Source organism: Stigmatopora argus, chromosome 18, assembly GCF_051989625.1.
Source record: "Stigmatopora argus isolate UIUO_Sarg chromosome 18, RoL_Sarg_1.0, whole genome shotgun sequence".
Classification (NCBI taxonomy): domain Eukaryota; kingdom Metazoa; phylum Chordata; class Actinopteri; order Syngnathiformes; family Syngnathidae; genus Stigmatopora; species Stigmatopora argus.
This window is the reverse complement of record NC_135404.1, coordinates 1,689,186-1,709,569: the sequence shown is the minus strand read 5'-3', so window position 1 is coordinate 1,709,569 and position 20,384 is coordinate 1,689,186. Positions and strand designations below refer to the sequence as shown.

At 42.5% G+C, this 20,384-nt stretch overlaps 1 protein-coding gene across 2 annotated transcripts in view; it reads left to right on the top strand.

Annotated features, from left to right (window-relative positions):
* The window catches only part of myo15b (myosin XVB), a 184,074-nt gene that overhangs the window by 120,630 nt on the left and 43,060 nt on the right, over positions 1 to 20,384 (top strand). For both annotated transcript variants that reach the window (XM_077625198.1, XM_077625197.1), the window contains exons 34-36: positions 8,104 to 8,198; positions 8,328 to 8,405; positions 19,134 to 19,230. In XM_077625198.1, coding sequence (XP_077481324.1) covers positions 8,104 to 8,198; positions 8,328 to 8,405; positions 19,134 to 19,230 — 270 coding nt within the window. The remainder of the gene's footprint in view (positions 1 to 8,103; positions 8,199 to 8,327; positions 8,406 to 19,133; positions 19,231 to 20,384) is intronic.

Here is a 20,384-nt window from a genome sequence, read left to right as displayed (position 1 = left end):
GCTGAGGTTCTCCTTAGAAGTGACCAGGTTGGATAGTATTGGGAACGAGACAATAAGAGGGAGAGTGAAGGTTAGGCATTTTGAAGACAAGGTCAGAGGAGAGATAGGGACTATATTAGTAGAAAGTGGAAATTTACTGTTTTTTGGGAGGATGATGCAAAGGACAGCGTGAAATGGAAAAGGTTGATTTGCTGTGGCGACCCCTAACAGGGCAAGTCAAAAGGTAGTAGTAGTTCTTTATTCTGATTGAGATGCAAATCAAGAACTCATTGTCAGTCGGAAGTGCTCAGCCATGGTCCCAGAGAAGAGGGGGAGCTTCCCTGTCGCACGGTGCTCGCACCCCATGCGCAAGCTAGCTCTCTTCGATCGTGACCAGACGTTTCATCGACTGACACTTGGTCGACGGACGTTTCGTCGACGGACACTTGGTCGACGGACACTTGGTCGACGGACACTTGGTCGATGGACACTTGGTCGACGGACTCTTGGTCGACGGACACTTCGTTACCGGACGTTTCGTCGAACGGACGTTTGGTCGCCGGACACTTCGTCAAACACACATTTCGTCGCTGGACATTTCATCGACGGACAATTCGTCGTCGGACATTTTGTTGAACGGACAATTCGTCGCCGGATTTGCTCGCACTTCACAAGGTGAAGAAAATGCAATCACTGGTTTGGACAAACGTAGCGAGAGAATCTTAACATACACACACACACCCATCCATAAATCACGCTTAATAAGGATTATAGATGACCGCCGAGGTCGAAGGCTCGCCACCACTTTGGAATGAAGAAAATTGTGTTGCCATCTTGGTGCGCTTCGATTGTTTATGCCTTTCCCAACTCGATGCGAAATGAGAACTCTTTTTGGCATAAGTGGTGAAAAGGGGGCGGCCGTTTGGCACAGGTGGTTAGCGCGTCGGCCTCACACCTCTCGGGTCCTGGGTTTAAATCCAGGTCATGTCCATCTGTGTGGAGTTTGCATGTTCTCCCCGGGCCTGCGTGGGGTTCCTCTGTGTACTCCGGTTTCCTCCCACATTCCAAAAAACATGCATGGTAGGCTGATTGGACACTCTAAATTTCCCTTAGGTATGGGTGTGAGTGTGCATCATTGTCCGTCTCCTTGTGCCCTGCGATCAGCTGCCCATCGATTCAGAGTGTCCCCCAACTCTGGCCCAGAGTCAGCTGGGATAGGCTCCAGCACCCCTGTGATCCTAATGAGGACAGCTTATACGCAGCTGTGTATGATGACAATAAAGGCTTTTTGATAAAAGCGGTTCAGAAAATGAGATGAGATTGTGAAAAGTGACAGTGCAAACATATGTAAAGTATTCAAAAAGGAATGTATTATATATATATATATATATATATATATATATATATATATATATATATACACACCGTACTTTCACGACTATAAGGCGCACATAAAAGTCTGACATTTTCTCCAAAATAGACAGGGCGCCTTATAATCCAGTGCGCTTTATAAATGGACCAATACCAAAATTGTTATCACGATAAAATAAAATAAAATAAATCCATCGATAGGACAACTATGGCAAGCAGCCCCCGACTCTACTATTTTCCCGTGGATAAAGTACTGCGCAGTGACTGCTGGGATATATAGTTTTTTTTGTCAATACACCCAATGGATTGTAGGCTGCCGATCGGCATCAACACTAGCTAGCTACTATTTGTGAATGGATTGTGGTCTGGCGATCGGCACCAACACAGTTGCGAACCATGGAAGACAGCCTTGGAATAGTTACGCTAGCTACTAGCTAGCTACCATTTGCGAATGAATTGTGGCCGCCTGGACGAACGTATTAAACTCTGCGTTTTCGATGGACAATTGATCAATTCGGACACAGAAAATGAGGACTTTGATGGTTTTGTGGGTGATGATGACGTGAGTACGTTGTAAAATGGCTAAATAAAGTACAACCGAACTCAGTCTTGCTTCCGTTGCCTTTTTAAAAACGTGTTTTTAGCGTGCGGGTGTAGCGTGCATTTGGTACATGTAGCACCAAATTAGTGTGTTTGCCGTTGTAGTATATTGATACTATTAGTTATCACAGCCGTCAACCTGGGTGTATTGACAAAAGGACTATTTATCCCAGCAGTCACTGCGCACCGGAAATAGCGTCTGGAGCTGCTTTCGTAGACAGCACTATTACGGTTCGATAATCATCCATAAATAATATATATATGCCATGCCTGGCTTCACGAAAAGTGCCAGGCAGCGCCGGGCTTCTTACGCTACGATTTGTGAATGGATTGTGGCCGCCTGGGCGAACGTGTCTGCTTGCACAGTTGTTCGAGCTTTTGCCAAAGCCGGCATCATTTCAAAGGAGCCACATGGAAATGACGGTGACTCTGAGAACGAAGAGAGGGGACCCGGCTTTTTGGGAGGCTCGTTTGGGCAATTGTTTAATTCGGACACAGAAAATGAGGACTTTGAGGGATTTGTGGTTGATGATGACGTGAGTGAGTTGTAAAATGTCTAAATAAAGTACAACCGAACTCAGTTTTGCTTCTGTTGCCTTTTAAAAACGTGTTTTTAGCGTGTGGGTGTAGCGTGCAAGAACTATATTTCCCGGCAGTCACTGCGCACCGGAACCCAGAAATAGGCTGCTTCCGGTAGCCAGCGCTATTGCGTTTCGATGTTCATCCATATATAATATATATGCGTCTAATGAAACGGTGCGTGCTTTGTGTGTCTAAAATACAGAAATAGCACTCGTTACTGACACTGCGGCTTAAAATACGATGTGCCGAATAGTCGTGAAAATACCGTATATACATATACACACACACACACACACACACATACAAAAGCAGGAGTATGCCTTTTTGGAAAAAGTAAGGAAAAATGACGATCAATTTCAAAAGAAAGGCTGATGATATTTACCTATTTAAGCAATGTCTGAGTATTATTTTGGTAAAACATTGTAAACCAAAGTGAAAATATGACGAAAACAAAAACTCACAATAGCGGTGCTGTTGCGTAGTTCATGCAACTAACTTCAAGCGGAAATGACTAAGAAGAAGCACTCCAGTGCTGTTTCCAGGTGCACACACACATACACACACACAGAGATCTATCCATAAATCACGCTTCATAAGGCTTAAAGAATAGATAAAGCGTGATTTATGGATGGGTGGATGTTTTACAACTCCCGTCACGACAGAAAAAGTGTTCTGGGAGCACCTAGGAACCCGCTGGCGGAAATTCTTCCGAAAATGACGTTTGTAAATGACGTGAAAAGGCATGCTAACTTACTACTAAATTGGGTCAGCACAGCCAGCAGCATCCTATCTCGCCGAGTCTTCGCGTAACGACAGAGGAAAAAAAGTGTTTCTAAGTCAGTCAAGTCAAGTCAAAAGCCTTTATTGTCATTATACACAGCTCCGTATAATGAAATTGGTGGTGGTACTCCACAAAGTGCGTTTTCCCAGTCAAAACATAAATAAGTAATTTAAAAATATAAAAAGTCACATCCGGGCAAGGTAAAATCTAAAATATTGCACAATCAAAGATATTGCACATTGTTAATGCACACCCCGAAGTTATTGCACAGAAGGGAATATGTGCCGTGCTAATGCAAGTTCAAAGCCCTGATGGCTCTGGGAAAAAAACTGTCCCTAAGTCTATTTGTCAGTGCTTTGTGAGACCTCTATCGTCTGCCAGAGGGCAGCAGCTGGAACAGGTTGTGACCAGGGTGGTATGGGTCCCTAACAATGTTCCCGCTCTGCTGTGTTAGCAAGGGCTGGCATTGTCATCCAGTTAGGGCAGAGAGCAGCTGATGATCTTCTGGGCGGTGTTGATCACTCTCTGCATGGCTTTTCTGTCTGCTGCCGTGCTTCCAGTGTACCACACTGTAATGCAGTATGCTCTCCACAATGGCAATATAGAAGGTTACCAGAAGTTTAGTGTCCAAGTTGTTCCTCCTGAGTACCTTCAGGAAATGGAGTCATTTGTGGGCCTTCTTCACCACTGCTGTGGTGTTGGTAGACCAGGAGAGCTTGTCCGTGACGTGGACCCCCAGGAATTTGAAGGACTGGACCCTGTATTTGCATACTCCATTTTTGAGGAGTGGGGCCAGATCTGTGTTGCGTTAGCGAAAATCCAGGATTATTTCTTTAGTTTTCGTGGCGTTTAGTGAGAATGTTCACCAAACACCACAAAGACAGTTTGTTGACCTCATCTCTGTATGGGACTCATCGCCCGACGCTGAGATGAGTCTCACCATAGTGGAGTCATCAGCAAATTTGATGATAGAGTTAGAGTGGTGGGTCGGTGTACAGTCGTATGTGTACAGGGAGTATAGAAGAGGACTCAGTACACAACCTTGAGGGGAGCCAGTGCTCAATGTAATGGAGGAAGAGAGGTGGGACCAAGTCTAACAGTTTGTGGACGGTTGGTTAAGAAGTTCTTAATTCAGCAGCAGATGGAAGAGGATAGTCCAATGTGGGAGAGTTTGTCAGCCAGAATGTCCGGTATTATAGTGTTGAAGGCCGAGCTATAGTCAATGAAAAGCATCCTCACATAGTTCCCCTGATGCTCCAGGTGTCTCAGTGCTGTGTAGAGCTACGGCAATGGCGTCTTCAGTGGACCTGTTTGCTCTATAAGCAAACTGGTGAGGGTCAGCTGAGGGAGGATTTGTGTCCCTGATGTGGCGGGCAACCAACTTTTCAAAGCACTTCATGATCACAGGCGTAAGTGCAACAGGCCTGTAATCATTCAGGCTGTCAATGGTTGGCTTTTTGGGACAGGAATAATGGTGGTAGATTTCAGGCCAGATGGGATGATGGATTGTTGCAGGAAACAATTGAAAATATTGGTGAAAACCCCAGTCAGCTGGTCAGCACAGGCTTTGAGCACCTACCCAGGTACTCCGTCGGGGCCGGCAGCCTTCCTGGTGTTCAGTCCGCAGTACCTGTCTCACTTCATGTTCCTGAAGCTTCAGTGTACTGCTGCAACGTGGTGGATGTGTTGAGACTAAACTCGATTTATCAGTCTCAAAGCGGGCAAAGAAACGGTTCAGTTCCTCTGCTAGTGAGGCATCTGTGTTAACAGACACCTTATTTTTGTCATTATAATTGGTAATGTGTCGTATTCCCTGCCACATCTTCTTTGGGTTGTTTTCTGTGAAGTGCTCCTCAATTATCCTTGTATATGCTGCCTTGGCCTTTTTATTGCCTCTCTCTTCCTGTCTGCTCTGGCAGCACTATATTGTAACTTGTCCCCTAACCTGAAGCCAGTATTATGGTATTTAATGAGTGCCTGTGTCTTACTGGTCATCCAGGGCTTTTGGTTAGGAAAAACCCGGATACGTTTATTAACAGTGACAGTGTCCATACCGTTTTTGATAGAGGAAAGTACAGTGTCCATTTAGTCCTGGAGGTTGTGGTGTTCAAAAAAGTTCCCAAATGGTGCAGGAAAAACAGTCCTGTAGCTGAGAAAGGGTGTTCTCAGGCCATGTTTTTATTATCTTTATTTGTAGCCTTGTTAGCCTCTGGAGAGGGGTGTATGAGGGGGTGAGGGACAGGCAGAGATGGTCGGATCCAGCAAGGTGAGGGAGGGGTGTGGCTCTATAAGCATGTTTAATGTTAGAATGAACATGGTCTAGAGCAGGTGTCTCAAACCGATTCCACCGAGGGCCGCAGTGGGCCCTGGTTTTTGTTTCAACCGATCCAATGCTGACATTTTAACCAATCAGGTGTCTTCTAAAATAAGTAGCACCTGGCTGCAATCAACTGATTAACCGATTACATTTGCAAAAGGTATCCTCTTGTTGAGTTGGAATGAAAACCTGCACCCACTGCGGCCCTTTGAGGACCGGTTTGAGACCCCTGGTCTAGAGTTTTATCTCCTCTGGTGTGACACTTCACGTACTGGATAAACTTAGGCAGAACAGACTTTAAACATGCTTCGATGAAGTCACCGGCGACAATAAGGAATCCATCGGGGTGGTCAAGCTGCTGTTTGTTTACAGTCACTAGCAAGAGGCTAAGTGCCGTGCTAACGTTAGCATCCGGTGGGATGTAAAGAGCCATTACAATGACTATCGTTAGCTTCGTAGAGCACCGGGAAACTCGCTGGCGGAAATTCTTCCAAAAATGACGTTTGTAAATGACGTGGAAAGGAGTCCGACTTTATGACCAATCACCCACGCGGTGTGTTTAGGCCACATCATGTAAAAACAACGATTCATACATCAACTCTACTTTTTGCTTTAACAAATACAAGGTGAGTTATCAATCCAACCCCCAAAAACTATGTTATGGCTATAAAACCTCTACTGCAGCTAGAGCTGCGACACATAAAAAATAATCAATAAATCAATGCACAAAAATGGGGTAAAATCCACTTCCTAGCAGCATTTCATGATTAAATACAAATACTGGAGCTTTTCAGACATTAAAACCAGGCCAGGGGGGCGATTTTCCCGGGAAAAGACAGCGATGAACGTCAATGGCGTACGGGCAAACATTGCCCGAAAATGGGGTAAAATCCAGCCGAAAACAGCATTTATTGATTAAATACAAATACTGGAGCTTTTTAGACATCAGAACCTGGCCCGGAGTATCATTTCCCCGGTAAAAAGACAGCGATGAACGTTGATACGTCCATACGTGAAATGACAAAAAATGCACTAAAATTTGGTAAAATCCACTTCCTAGCAGCATTTATTGATTGAATACAAATACTGGAGCTTTTGAGACATTACAACCAGGCCAAGGGGGTGATTTCCTCGGGAAAAGACAGCGATCGACGTCAATGGCGAAACGGCAAAAATTAAACTTGGGTAAAATCCACATCCTAGCAGCATTTAGTGATTATATTCAAACACTGGAGCTTTTCAGATATCAGAACCGGGCCCACAATTGAAATATATTATTTAGGAATATAGCCATATTATACTCACCAAAATTTCTTTTTAAATGTACACAATATCCATCCTCCTTTCTTTCTTCCTTCTTTCCTATCGCCATCGAAGCTAATGTTGAAAGTCGAGCCTGTCCTGCCATTGTGGGTGGAGTTTGTGATCTCTGGCTGCCTCACTATGGCTTTGGGCCGCCTACTAGCCAATCATAGTTGGTGAAAGCAATGACGTATCCCAGCCAGCAAAATGCCAATGGCTGCAAAAAAACATTGTGGGGTTGCCAACTCGAAATCTGATTGGTTAAAAGCAACAGTCTAGTTTAATGCAGCAGAGCCCGCAGAACTGATTGTGAAGGCTTTGAGGCAGATCTGATCTGGCAACAAATAATGGCTGAAATGTGATTGGTTAAATGCTTCAATATGAAAACACACATCTGGAAGCAGTGCAACCAGGGGGGAAAGCAATGAAACGAAGCTAACAGACCATTTGGAATAATAAGTATTGATGGACAAAATATAATATGATTCAGATATTTCTTAGGCCAGCAGAGAAGGCCTTGAAGGCACTGACGGCCCGCCACTGGTTTACACACTTAGAGAATGTGAAGAAATTCAATCACTCATCTATTAGGATCCGACAGCCGTTTCTTGCCACCATAAAAAAAATTCAACTCTCTATGTTGCACGGTTTGGCCAAACATAGCGAGAGAATCTTAACAAACACACATATTCACACACCCATGTGCGTGCGTGGGTTGTTCATCTCATTATACAGCACAATTTGCTGGCAACCAATTCAGGGTGTATTCTGCCTAGTCCCTATAGAGAGCTGAGAATGAATACATCCTCGAAGCCCAAGTTAGCCATTAAAGAGCATCAATGCTTTTGAGTTTGCTCATCATGTCTCTGGGTTGCTGAATGACAGGCTAGCTATGTACTTTAAATAAAACACCTCTTTTTTTGTAAACAAGTATGTCTTTAATTCAGTGAGACATGAATTGTGAGTGATATAAAAGTGATACTCGCCTGAATTGTGCGGGCAGGACCGGGCACAATTCCCGCTGGTAGCAAAGACAGAAGATGAATAAATTTAAGTATGTAAAATGTCTGTATTTTAACATTACCTTTTACTGAATAGACTGATTGTATAATAAGTGATTAAGCTAAATAAATGTTATGCCTTTTCACCCCACAATTGTATGTATTCACAGAGATGGCAGCTGTGTGTCAGGATAACCTTCAAAGATCTCTCAATTTTGGTGGTCGCCGTAATGTCCCTTCACACATCGAGCTCGCGGCCATCCTGGCAAGTTATAATGTTACCTTATACAAATTAAAGTACTGTAGAGAAATTATTCTTTGAAAAAAGATGGGTACAAACTTCCATCTCATTATTTCCATCTGTAATTTTATCTCGTGTTTTTTGGGGGGTCAGGCTGGCAAATCATCACAAATCATTTCTATCCAGCTTCCAGGAGGCGAGGGATACACTGTCAAGATACATAACTTCACTGTAAGTATTATTTTCTATAGGGAATAATAATGTAGTCATGGTTTAATTTGGAAAGTATTGTCATTATCGTTCCACAACAGTACTTCAGTATTAAACTCAGCATGGCCAAAACGAATTTTCATTTGCCATACTACATATACTCCTACCTGTGTCATCAAACTATCATGGTGGAGGGGTTTGTGTGCATTTAAGGTTTGCCATTAGACATCCATAAAAGCATGCGAAAAGAAAGAGGAAAGACACCCTTTTGGATCTTCAATTGCAAGATAGACAGACATTGAGAACCGCTTGTCGCAATTCCCCAATGGTGTTCTGCCTTATGTTTTCTTTTCTTCATTTTTATTAAATTCGTTGGCCCTTATTACAAGGACGTCTCAACTCTAAAGGGAGGGGTCAACAACACAATTGAGACATCAGAGTTTATGTGCATGCACATGGGTAGAATCTAAACAAGAACATGTGCGTCAGAAACCCATTATTTAAAGTCCAAACAGGTGCATTATTTCATTACTAAAAGTCAAAACAACATGAGGACTGAAGCGGCAAGAAGCCACTTGGAGCATGGATGACGAAGGTGGAGTACTCACTGCACGTCTTTGGGTCAGCGCTGACATAAGCGCGAGCACTCCACCTCATGCATCCCTTTGTTTAACAAGGCATTAAAGAGGAAAACTTTCCATGCAAGAAAATGTATGGTAAATGATAATGATGTGCGCATAAATTCTTAATTTCCCCTGTTTATCATACATTTCAATTTCATTTTCATCGTGTTGGACATCAATGTTGTATTTAGAGAGTATACCATTTTTGTAAATTGGAGTCGAAAAGGACAATTGCAGTAGTTATAAGATGGTTAAGGCTCGCAGACATGGTGTGCAAACACATCCGCACAATGTCAGTATAGCTCTCAAAATAGCAAAAGAAATAATAACAGAATGCCTTATCCTTGCTGAAGGTCTTATTATACCAAAAACTGGTATAATAAGGAACAATCAAAACACTGAACACTGTTAAAAAAAAAACAAATCTTTTCCACCTTGATGTTTGATCAAATTTAAATTATATATTATTATTACATTCATTCATTTTATGAGCCGCTTATACTCACAAGGGTCACAGGGGTGCTGGAGCCTGTCCCAGCTCATCTCAGGCTGGAGGCGGGGAACACCCTGAATCGTAGGCCAGCCGATCGCAGGGCACGAGGAGACAGACAACCATTGACACTCACACTCATAGCTAAGGGTAATTTAGAGTGCCCAACCAGTCTACTATGCATGTTTTGGGATGTGGGAGGAAACCGGAGTAGCTGGAGAAAACCCATGCAGTAGGACCAACCTGGATTTGAACCCAGGACCCAAGAACTATAAGGCCAACGCTTCCGCCGGGCCGCACTATATTAATGTATATATTAGTAATAATAGTGGGAAAACCTGACACGTTGAAAACACATACACTACCTGTCTGTATTTAACCCCTTTTTTTTTGCGTAAAATTACTGTGATCCCTCACCACTTCGCGGCTTCAACATTCGCGGCTTCAGGACATCGTTTTTTTAATCGCATCTCATTTTCTGAACCGCTTTATCCTCATTAGGGTCACGGGGGTGCTGGAGCCAATCCCAGCTGTCTCCAGGCCAGAGGCGGGGGACACCCTGAATCGGTGGCCAGCCAATCTCAGGCCACAAGGAGATGGACAACCATGCACACTCACACCCATACCTAGGGGCAATTCAGAGTGTCCAATTATCCTACCATGCATGTTTTTGGAATGTGGGAGGAAACCAGAGTACCTGGAGGAAACCAATGCAGGCCTGGGTAGAACATGGAACTCCACACAGGTGGACCGACCTGGATTTGAACCCAGGACCCCAGAGCTGTGAGGCTGACGCCTTAAGTATAAAATAACAAAAATTCAAATGTCAAAATTCACAGTGAAAGTTGCGAGTGCGAAAAAGAAGCGATATTTCACTGTCGAAGAATGATGTGCTGAATAATAAAAAAATCTGAGAAGGACAAAATCTTGCCATTTTGCCGAATACAGAATTTATTGCAGCTTTGTTTGGATTTTGAATCGCCTCTAAAAATAAAAATGCCCCCTAAGCATCGTGCGTCATCTAAGGCATCAAATGAGCCCAAGAAAAAACTAAACCTGATGACCGTGACAGAAAAGGTGAAGTTGCTCGATATGCTCAAGGCAGGCAATAAGAATGCCCATGTAGGACGGCATTACGGCATAAATGAATCTACCATGTGTTACATAAAGAAAAAAGAAGCGAACATTTGGAGGACAGCAACAATATACTTTTCCAAGGACACCAATTGGTAACCACGAGGAATACAATAATTGTTTAGGTGGAGAATGCTCTATTGGTCTGGATCTCAGACTGTAGAGAGAAGAAGAGTCCTCTGGATACCAACATGATTTGAACCAAAGCCAAGACCTTATACGATAGCTTATTTCCTGACGAAGATGATGAAGATGAGCCCTCAGCCAAGTATCAGCAGGTGAGACTTGTGATTTCATTGCAAGCAAGGGCTGGTTTGAAAAGTTTAAGAATAGGGTTGGTTTACAAAGTGTCTCTTTGTGTGGGGAGGCCTCCTCAGCAGACCAAGTGGCAGTAAAAACGTATGTCAAGTAGGAGTTCCCTAACATAATTGAACAGAATGGTTATCTTCCAGAGCAAGTTTTTAACATGGATGAGACTGGTCTTTTTTTGGAAGAGGATGCCTTCCCAGACATTCTTATTCACAGATAAACTGAAAGTTCCAGAGTTCAAAGTTCACAAGGATCGCCTGACTCTTGTGTTGCTGCTGGCTTCATGGTAAAGCGAGCCTTAATCTACAAGTTTGACCATCCCCATGCTTTGAAAAACAAGAACAAATTCTTACTGCCTGTCTACTGGATGAGCATCAGGAAAGCTTGGATCACGAAAGCTCTCACAAAGGACTGGTTCTTAAAATGTTTCATCCCGAACGTGAAGCTGTACCTTGCTGAAAGGGGTCTGCCCTTCAACGTCCTCCTCCATTGGACTATGCAGGAGGACGTGCAACCAATCTCCATTATAAAGGGGTTCAGTGGAGTTCCTGCCCCCCATCACCACTTCCCTAATACAACCTATGGCTCAGGGGGTTATTCATGCTTTCAAGGCCCTCTACACAAAATCCATAATGCAAGGACTAATTTCATCAATCAACGAGGACAATCAGAACAGCAAAGAGTATTGGCGAAAATACAATGTTGCCACATGCCTGACAAACATCCAGAATGCAATTAAGGACATGAAGGAAAAGACCATCATTTTGAGCTGGAAAAAAATTGTGTCCCCATCAACAAGGACTTTGAGGGATTTACGGCTGAGGAGTTTCATCACTCAGCTGTAGTTAAGGCAGTAAAACTGGCTTGGTCGGTAGCCACTGAAGGATTCACGGACATGACAGTGGAGGACGTCAACACATTGCTCGAGAGCCACTCATCACGCCCAATTGATGAGGAGCTCATCAAAGTGATGCAATCGGTAAGTGAAGCAGAGGCAGCGGACAACGATGGGGACAAGGATGAGGTTGAGGATGAAGGTCGTCAATTTACACTAAGAAATCTGCAGATCTTCGATATGGCTCACACTGCAAAAACGGGTCTAGGATATTGATGTCAACATGGTCAGAGCCATGACAAGTCTGTAAATCATAAATCTATGTTTTCTTAACAACTTGTATGCTTTCAAGGCCATGGAATGCAATCTCACCTAGTTGATATTATTCTCTGTTCGATGCTTTTGCAATCCATGAATATTCTCATAGTCATCAATCTGACACATGACAAAGTACATTTCACCTGCCCGGGGCAGGGCAAGGAATGTCTTCCGTTCACTGAAGACACTCTCACCTAGGGAAATTATGCCCTTGGAGCCTATCGTAAACTCTGTATTTTCTCGAAAAAAGCCAATTTTTATTAGCTTCATTGTTTACATTAATCGTTTCACATTTCTGCTTTATCATGTTCATGCCTGAAATCATTAAAACCTAATGCTTCTTTCAGATTTGAGATCTAATTAGCAAATGTCCCCCCGTTGTTGATTCATTCCGCATTGTGCTCACCGCAAATTAGACTTACCCAAGGAGGGCGATTTTTCTAACGGTGTCGAATTTTTTAGGTCAGAAAAGTGCAACTTTGGGCCATTTTTTTCAGTACAGTTGTACCTCGAGATACGAGCTTAATGCGTTGAGACTTTTTGCACAACAACACGCTCGTAATATAACATACACATTTAAATTAACTTGGATTACAATGCGGACACACTCAAAAATAAGTTTAATCTAACCTTGCACTAAACTTAATTCTAATTTTGTTTTACATTTTTATAACTTTCTTCTCCCGGGTTGGCTCTATTTGCACCATTTCCACCCTGACTTTCAGATGCAACCTATCAAGGGTTGTTTGCTTTTGTCTTCCCTTCAAAATATTCGCAAAATGTTTTACACAAATGTCCTCACAATAGGATAATGCACGACCATTTGCCAACGAGAAGTAGTATATACTCCGCTCGTATTATCAAGCAAGGTCCTCCACCATTACTACTTTGCCATTCTGCACTGACTAACGGGGAAAAAAAACACTGAAAAAAATGCAATGCTCCGCCCAGTGCTCGTAGAGACATTACACGAGAGAGATGCGACCAGAAAGACAGTGCCCATGATGTTCTTATGAACAGCCTCTCGCGTCCGCTGTATGCTCGTATATCAAGATTTGTCTCGTATCTCAAGATAAATATTTGCTCAAAATTTTACTCGTATCTCAAGTTGCTCGTATGTCGGGGCACTCGTATGTCGAGGTATTACTGTACTTCCAAAACTTTGAGACCAAAAGTACTCTGTTTTGTAAAAGCTTCATGACGAGGCAAACATTTTAAGTGCTTATTTTTCTACATCACTGTTGTCATTTAGCAAAAAATCAATAAAAAATTACAGTAACAGCCATTTTCAGTCTATCAAGTTTTCTGACCACATTTTACGTCCGATTTCAATGCTGTTTTCGGCTAATGTTAGCACTATTATTGCTCTACATTGCTCTGAGCCCGATTTTTCAAATTAATCTTTGGTTCTTCAAAAAATCGATTCAAATCAATTCCGAGGTAACATTTGACCTTTGACACAGTTTTTCCAATGCATGCAAAACGTTCAAACCATAACTGCTTACAGTTTTTGTAGCTCTATGGAAGTGCACCTGTGGCATATGTCTGATTTTTGAAGTGGTTTTCACCGTTAAGCTAAAAATCGATAAAAACCCTGGATTTTGGACATCTAAAATAACTGCGGTTTTTAAGTTAGACAATACATTTCAAGTCCGATTTCAATGCAGTTTTTGGCTGATGGTAGTCTCATTGGTAATGCGTGTCCGTTTGGAGCTTGATTAATGAATTTGTTTTCAACGTTTTAAAAAAATCGATTCATACATGCATTGTCAGTATGTTTTGAGGGCAGCCTTTTACAACTTTGGGTGAATTTTTTCCGGTAAGTGCGAACGAGTCAGGCCAAAAGATATTTGTTTGCAGTTGTACTCTGCGTTGTGCTGTGAAAAACAAATATCTTTGGGCCTGACTCTGATTTTTCTCTGATAGAGTGATTGGAACAGATACCGTAATTACTCGAATATAACGCGCACTCGAAAATAACACGCAGGTAATTTTGGGCCAAAAAAATCTGGAAAAACGCAGTACTCGAATATAGTGCGCACCTAAAATTTCCCGCTGACGAAAATCAGAAATCTTACCTTTTTTTCTTCGTTTCACGATTGTTTTGTTCAAAACCGGATAGAGAAATCTTCAGGTACGAGCGTGTCGAGTGTCGTCCAGTTGGTGGAGTTATGCGTTTGAATTTTAGGGCAATAGATGATACACAGAGTGGACAAACATATCATGTAGACATGTTATGTTGCAATACCTTTTAGACTTCCTTGAACATTGACTACATTTCAATTGACAATACCATGTTTTAATTCAAATATCTATTGTCATTCTCAAACAAGAAAAGGAACATACAAATTGAATAAATAAATGATTTGAAGATATGCACAATGGAAAAGACTATCACATGTAACAAGGGAATGTACTGATGTACTGCCCCCCGCTGGACATATTTCTAAATACAAGTACGTACTACACTACAATGTAGTATTCTACTTTCCAGCTTATTAATGCAGGATTGTGATGTTTGTGAGGCTTGACGATCTTTAATATGCGTGTATTTTGAATTCAAAGTTGGAAATTGCACAATGTCCGTGCGTCAAAGTGAGTTTGACAATGCTTTTTTCGATCGAAAATTTGTAATTTATTTTAGTTATTGATTATAACACGCACCCCCAACTATTGGAATTAATTATATAGCAAAAATATGCGTGTTATATTCGAGTAATTACGGTACTTCTTTGTCGCAAAAATCATTCATGAAGTTTGGTTCTTTTATGACTTTATTATGGGTTAACAGAAAAAGTGACCAAATCTGCTGGGTCAAAACATACATACAGTAACACGAATTAGCAATTTTGGTGACTTAGAAAGTTGTGAAATGAGCTTCATAGCATGGCCTCTTAACTTCTTGTGAGTGATTATGAGTGACTACAGGTGGTGACTTCTCTGAGGCCATTTAAATAGGGCTCATTGGATGCAAACGCCCACAAACGCTACAGTGGGAAAGTCAAAGGAGCTCAGCATGGATCTGAAAAAGCGAAACCTTGACTTGAACAAGTCAGGAAAGTCACTTGGACCCATTTCAAAGCAGCTGCAGGTCCCAAGAGCAACAGTGCAAACAATTGTTTGTAAGTATAAAGTGCATGGCACTGTTTTGTCACTGCCATGATCAGGAAGCAAACGCAAGCTATCACCTGCTGCTGAGAGAAAATTGGTCAGGAGGGTGAAGATTCAACCGAGAATCGCCAAGAAGCAGATCTGCCAAGATTTAGAAGCTGCTGGAACACAGGTGTCAGTGTCCACATTCAAGCGTGTTTTGCATCTCCATGGACTGAGAGGCTGCCGTGCAAGAAGGAAGCCCTTGCTCCAAAAGCGGCACCTTAAGGCTCAACTGGAGTTTGCTGCTGATCACATGGACAAAGATAAGACCTTCTGGAGGAAAGTTCTGTGGTCAGACGAAACAAAAATCGAGCTGTTTGGCCACAATGCCCAGCAATATGTTTGGAGGAGATAAGGTGAGGCCTTAAACCCAAAGTACACCATGCCTACCGTCAAGCACGGTGGTGGTAGTATTATGCTGTGGGGCTGTTTTGCTACCAATGGAACTGGTGCTTGACAGAGTGTAAATTGGATCATGAAGAAGAAGGATTACCTTCAAATTCAAGATAACCTAAAGTCATCAGCCGAAGATTGGGTCTTAGGCACAGTTGGGTGTTCCAACAGGATACTGACCACAAACACACATCAAAAGTGGTAAAGGAATGGCTAAATCAGGCTGGAATTAAGGTTTTCGAATGGCCTTCCCAAAGTCCTGACTTAAACCTCATTGAGAACTTGTGGACAATGCTGAAGAAACAAGTCCATGTCAGAAAGCCATCAAATTTAACTGAACTGCACCAATTCTGTCAAGAGGAGTGGTCAAAGATTCAACCAGAAGCTTGCCAGAAGCTTGTGGATGGCTACCAAAAGCGCCTAATTGAAGTGAAAATGGCCAAGGGACATGTTACCAAATATTAGCGCTGCTGTATGTATATTTTTGACCCAGCAGATTTGATCACTTTTTCCTGTTCACCCATAATAAAGTCATAAAAGAACCAAACTTCATGAATGTTTTTGTGACAAAGAAGTGTCTGTTCCAATCACTCTATCAGAGAAAAATCAGAGTTTTAGAAATAACTGGAAACTCAAGAGATCCATGACATTGTGTTCTTCACAAGTGTATGTAAACTTTGACCACAACTGTATATATATATATATATATATATATATATATATATATAGAGAGAGAGAGAGAGAGAGAGAGAGAGAGAGAGAGAGAGAGAGAGAGAGAGAGAGAGGGAGAGAGCGAGAGCGAGAGAGCGAGAGAGCGAGAGAGCGAGAGCGAGAGAGCGAGAGAGCGAGAGAGAGTGAGAGAGAGCGAGAGAGAGCGAGAGAGAGTGAGAGAGAGTGAGAGAGAGAGCGAGAGAGAGCGAGAGAGAGCGAGAGAGAGCGAGAGAGAGCGAGAGAGAGCGAGAGAGAGCGAGAGAGAGCGAGAGAGAGCGAGAGAGAGAGAGAGAGAGAGAGAGAGAGAGAGAGATCAACCAATGATTATAATAAAGGAAAACTTTGAATATGATCTGTCTTTTGTCAAATTGTCTGAGATCTGCTGTCTTTGAACTCAAAATTAGGAGGAAAAGGAAAGTCTGCTTACTCCCAGTGGAACTCCCCTGGCCGGATATATGATGGATTTGTAGGGAATTGGGAAGATCGTGTGCTTGGCGAATCTGTAGGTCAAAGACGTAAAAAAATGACTGAATTACTGCATCTGATTTGACTGATTGGTGTTGAGTTTACACATTGATTAGGTGTTGGTGGAACTCTGGCCTACCACTATTGTCAAAGGGCGTTCGCGGCGCAGTCTGATTTGGATTATCCACCCAAATTGGTTCTTCCACGCCTGCTGCCGTTCAGATGGGGGAGCTGCATCCAAGCTTCATGCGGCAATTGACCGCTCCGCTGGATGCAGTGCTTGACTTCCTCAGGAAGAGATTTGCCAACTAGAGACGGCTAGACTGTTGGCATGAGAGAGGCCAAATAAGGCATGTAAATCGACAGCATTGGACATCTTTTCTTTGGCCTTGGCAACTATCTCCTAGAAGAGAATGTGCCCCAGCTCAGACTTCCCTTAACTTCCTTCTTACCACCCCACTGACTGAACACACACTCCCACTGACAATAACGCACTAAGATTCAACAACGCTTTTGTTGTCTTCCTATACCCTAAATATAGGATGCAGTGGTGGGCCGTCAGGGCTTTCAAGGCCTTCTCTGCTGGCCTAAGAAATATCTGAATCATATATTATATTTTGTCCATCAATACTTATTAAATAATTCCAAATTGTCTGTTAGCTTCCTTTCATTGCTTTTCCCCCTGGTTGCACTGCTTCCAGATGTGTTTTCATATTGAAGCATTTAACCAATCACATTTCAGCCATTATTTGTTGCCAGGGTCAGAAATTTGCCTCAATGCCTTCACAATCAGTTCTGCGGGCTCTGCTGCTTTAAACAAGCGTCGATAAGACTGTTGCTTTAACCAATCAGAATTTGATTTGGTTACACCAAGGCCATTTCGCAGGCATAGGGATACGTCATCGCTTTCACCAACTATGATTGGCTAGTAGGCGGACCAAAGCCAAAGTGAGCCAGCCAGAGATCGCAAACTCCACCCACAATGGCCGATGGAGGAAAACAAATGGATTTGGTTGCAGATTTGCTCACAAAGCTGTTTTCCAGACAGACTCTTTTCAGAAAATAATGGACATCATTAAGAAAGGGCGGTCAACTCCGAAGCTAGCAAGCATGTTACAGCCTGGAAAAAAGTGTGTCCGCCTTTTTCAGTGTGCTAACTACGAGAGAGCTACCAAAATGTATTTGGAGCAGCTGCACAAGCAAATATATTGTTGTGTTGATTTAAAGCCATTTTCAAGACGGACTATGCCACAAATATGACAGGACAGGCTTGACTTTCATCATTAGCTTCGATGGCGATAGAAAAGCAGGAAGAAAGAAAGGAAGATGGATATTGAGTACAGTTAAAAAGGATTTTTGGTGAGTAAAATATGGCTATATTCCTAATAGTATTTCAATTGTGTGCCCGGTTCTGATATCTGAAGAGCTCCAGAGTTTGTATTTAATCACTAAATGCTGCTAGGAAGTGGATTTTACCCCATTTTACCCCAGTTTAATTTTTGCCGTTTCACCATTGACGTCCATCGCTGTCTTTTCCCGGGAAAAATCACCCCCCTGGCCTGGTTGTAATGTCTCAAAAGCTCTAGTATTTGTACTCAATCATTAAATGCTGCTAGGAAGTGGATTTTACCCCATTTTAGTGCATTTTTTGCCGTTTTGCGTATGGACATATCGACGTTCATCGCTGTCTTTTTCCCCGGGGAAATGATACTCCGGGCCCGGTTCTGATGTCTAAAAAGCTCCAGTATTTGTATTTAATCAATAAATGCTGTTTTCGGCTGGATTTTACCCCATTTTCGGGCAATGTTTGCCCGTACGCCATTGACGTTCATCGCTGTCTTTTCCCGGGAAAATCTCCCCCCTGGCCTGGTTTTAATGTCTGAAAAGCTCCAGTATTTGTATTTAATCATTAAATGCTGCTAGGAAGTGGATTTTACCCCATTTTTGTACATTGATTTATTGATTATTTTTTTATGTGTCGCAGCTGTAGCTGAGTAGAGGTTTTATACCCATAAAATAGTTTTTGAGGGTTGGATTGATTCGTTGAAGGCGCTACGAGAAAATGCACGGACCGCCACTGATAGGATGTAATGTTAAAACTGTCTCGCTCGGTCTGTATCTGGAACACAATATTGTTGTACTTGTTAGGATAACAAATAAAAATGTTCTATTCCATCTATTGAATTCAGTAAATTTCCCCAAAAGTGTTTGTGGGGAAAGTGGCACACTGTAATCCTTTCTTTACCTCTCCGTTCTAGTTGCATTTCTCTGTCCAAAATATTATCTGATTCAGAGAATTTTTATTGTTTATGCTCAAGGTGGCAGCTGATGTGATAAACGAACTCTGCAAAGAAATGAGTATCTCAAATATCCCTGGAATGAAAGAATTCTTCATCTTTGCCAAAAGAAAGCAAGGTAAAATGTTGACCTAAATGACATCTTACTTTGAAAACCTATCTACTGGTTATTTATATCATACTGCCTGTCATTTCCACTCATTCTCAACTGTGCACACCTTTCTGGTGAAAAAAGTGTCTCTGGCTTTCAGGTTTGTCATTATGAAACCCATATAAACAGACGTCACTCTAGCACTTCCCTTTTTGCCAATTTATTTTACAGTACATAGCGCCCAAACACTAAAGTAGTGTTTGGCGCACACTTTGCATTGCAAGCCTCTCAAGCCACACCACCATCTGAACATCATAAGTCGTTCTGTGTGAACACAGACTTTACTTCACCAACGTAAAACCAAGCAACTTCCGGTTCACATTACATAAAAAATATGCAACAAAACGACTTTAGTCCCGTAATATTACAATTTCAATCTTGTAATATTGCAATATGGATGTATATTTTAATTTTACTCTCGTAATACTACATTTTATGACTTAGCAGATAATTAGGTTAGGTTAGGTTCAAACTTTATTTGATCCCGTATTTGGGAAATTTCTTGGTTGCAGTAGCAAGACAGACACAAGACACACAAGACATTGTAGACCTAGGTAAAAAACTGGACCCACACACAGGAAGTCCACAAGGTGGGGACCTTCTGCAGACCGAGACTGAGGTTACCGCACAGTCCCTCAGTAGTCTGGAGGTTTTAAAGATCATTTTCCTTGCCTAGATCCTCCTAGGCTGTCCTATCACCTAATCAGCAGCAGCGGAGAGGTCGGTGGGGGGCTTCAAAGCACACAAGCAGCCCAGCAAGCACCGGCAGCTCCTCCATCTGACCGGGGAGAGATCTCACGCTCCCATAACAATGATGGAATGCTCGGCCTGGAGCGTTGCCTCTTCTCCCGGCACTATCGTCCACTGCTTACAGCTGATCCTGCGTACATGACAGCGGAGGCACGGCTGAACGGCTCCAAAGACGTCTAGGACTAGCACAAAGAAACCAAGCCACGCCACGGGTGGTGCCGAGTCGCAAAGGCTGCAGAACAACAAAGCAAAAAGCACAAAGTACAAAGCAAAGCAAAGTATATGGGAAATCATTAAGAAATACCAAAATGCAATTAAAAAAGACAGAAAAGCACCAAAAACACAAAACTAGCAAGAGCGGACAGAGCTAC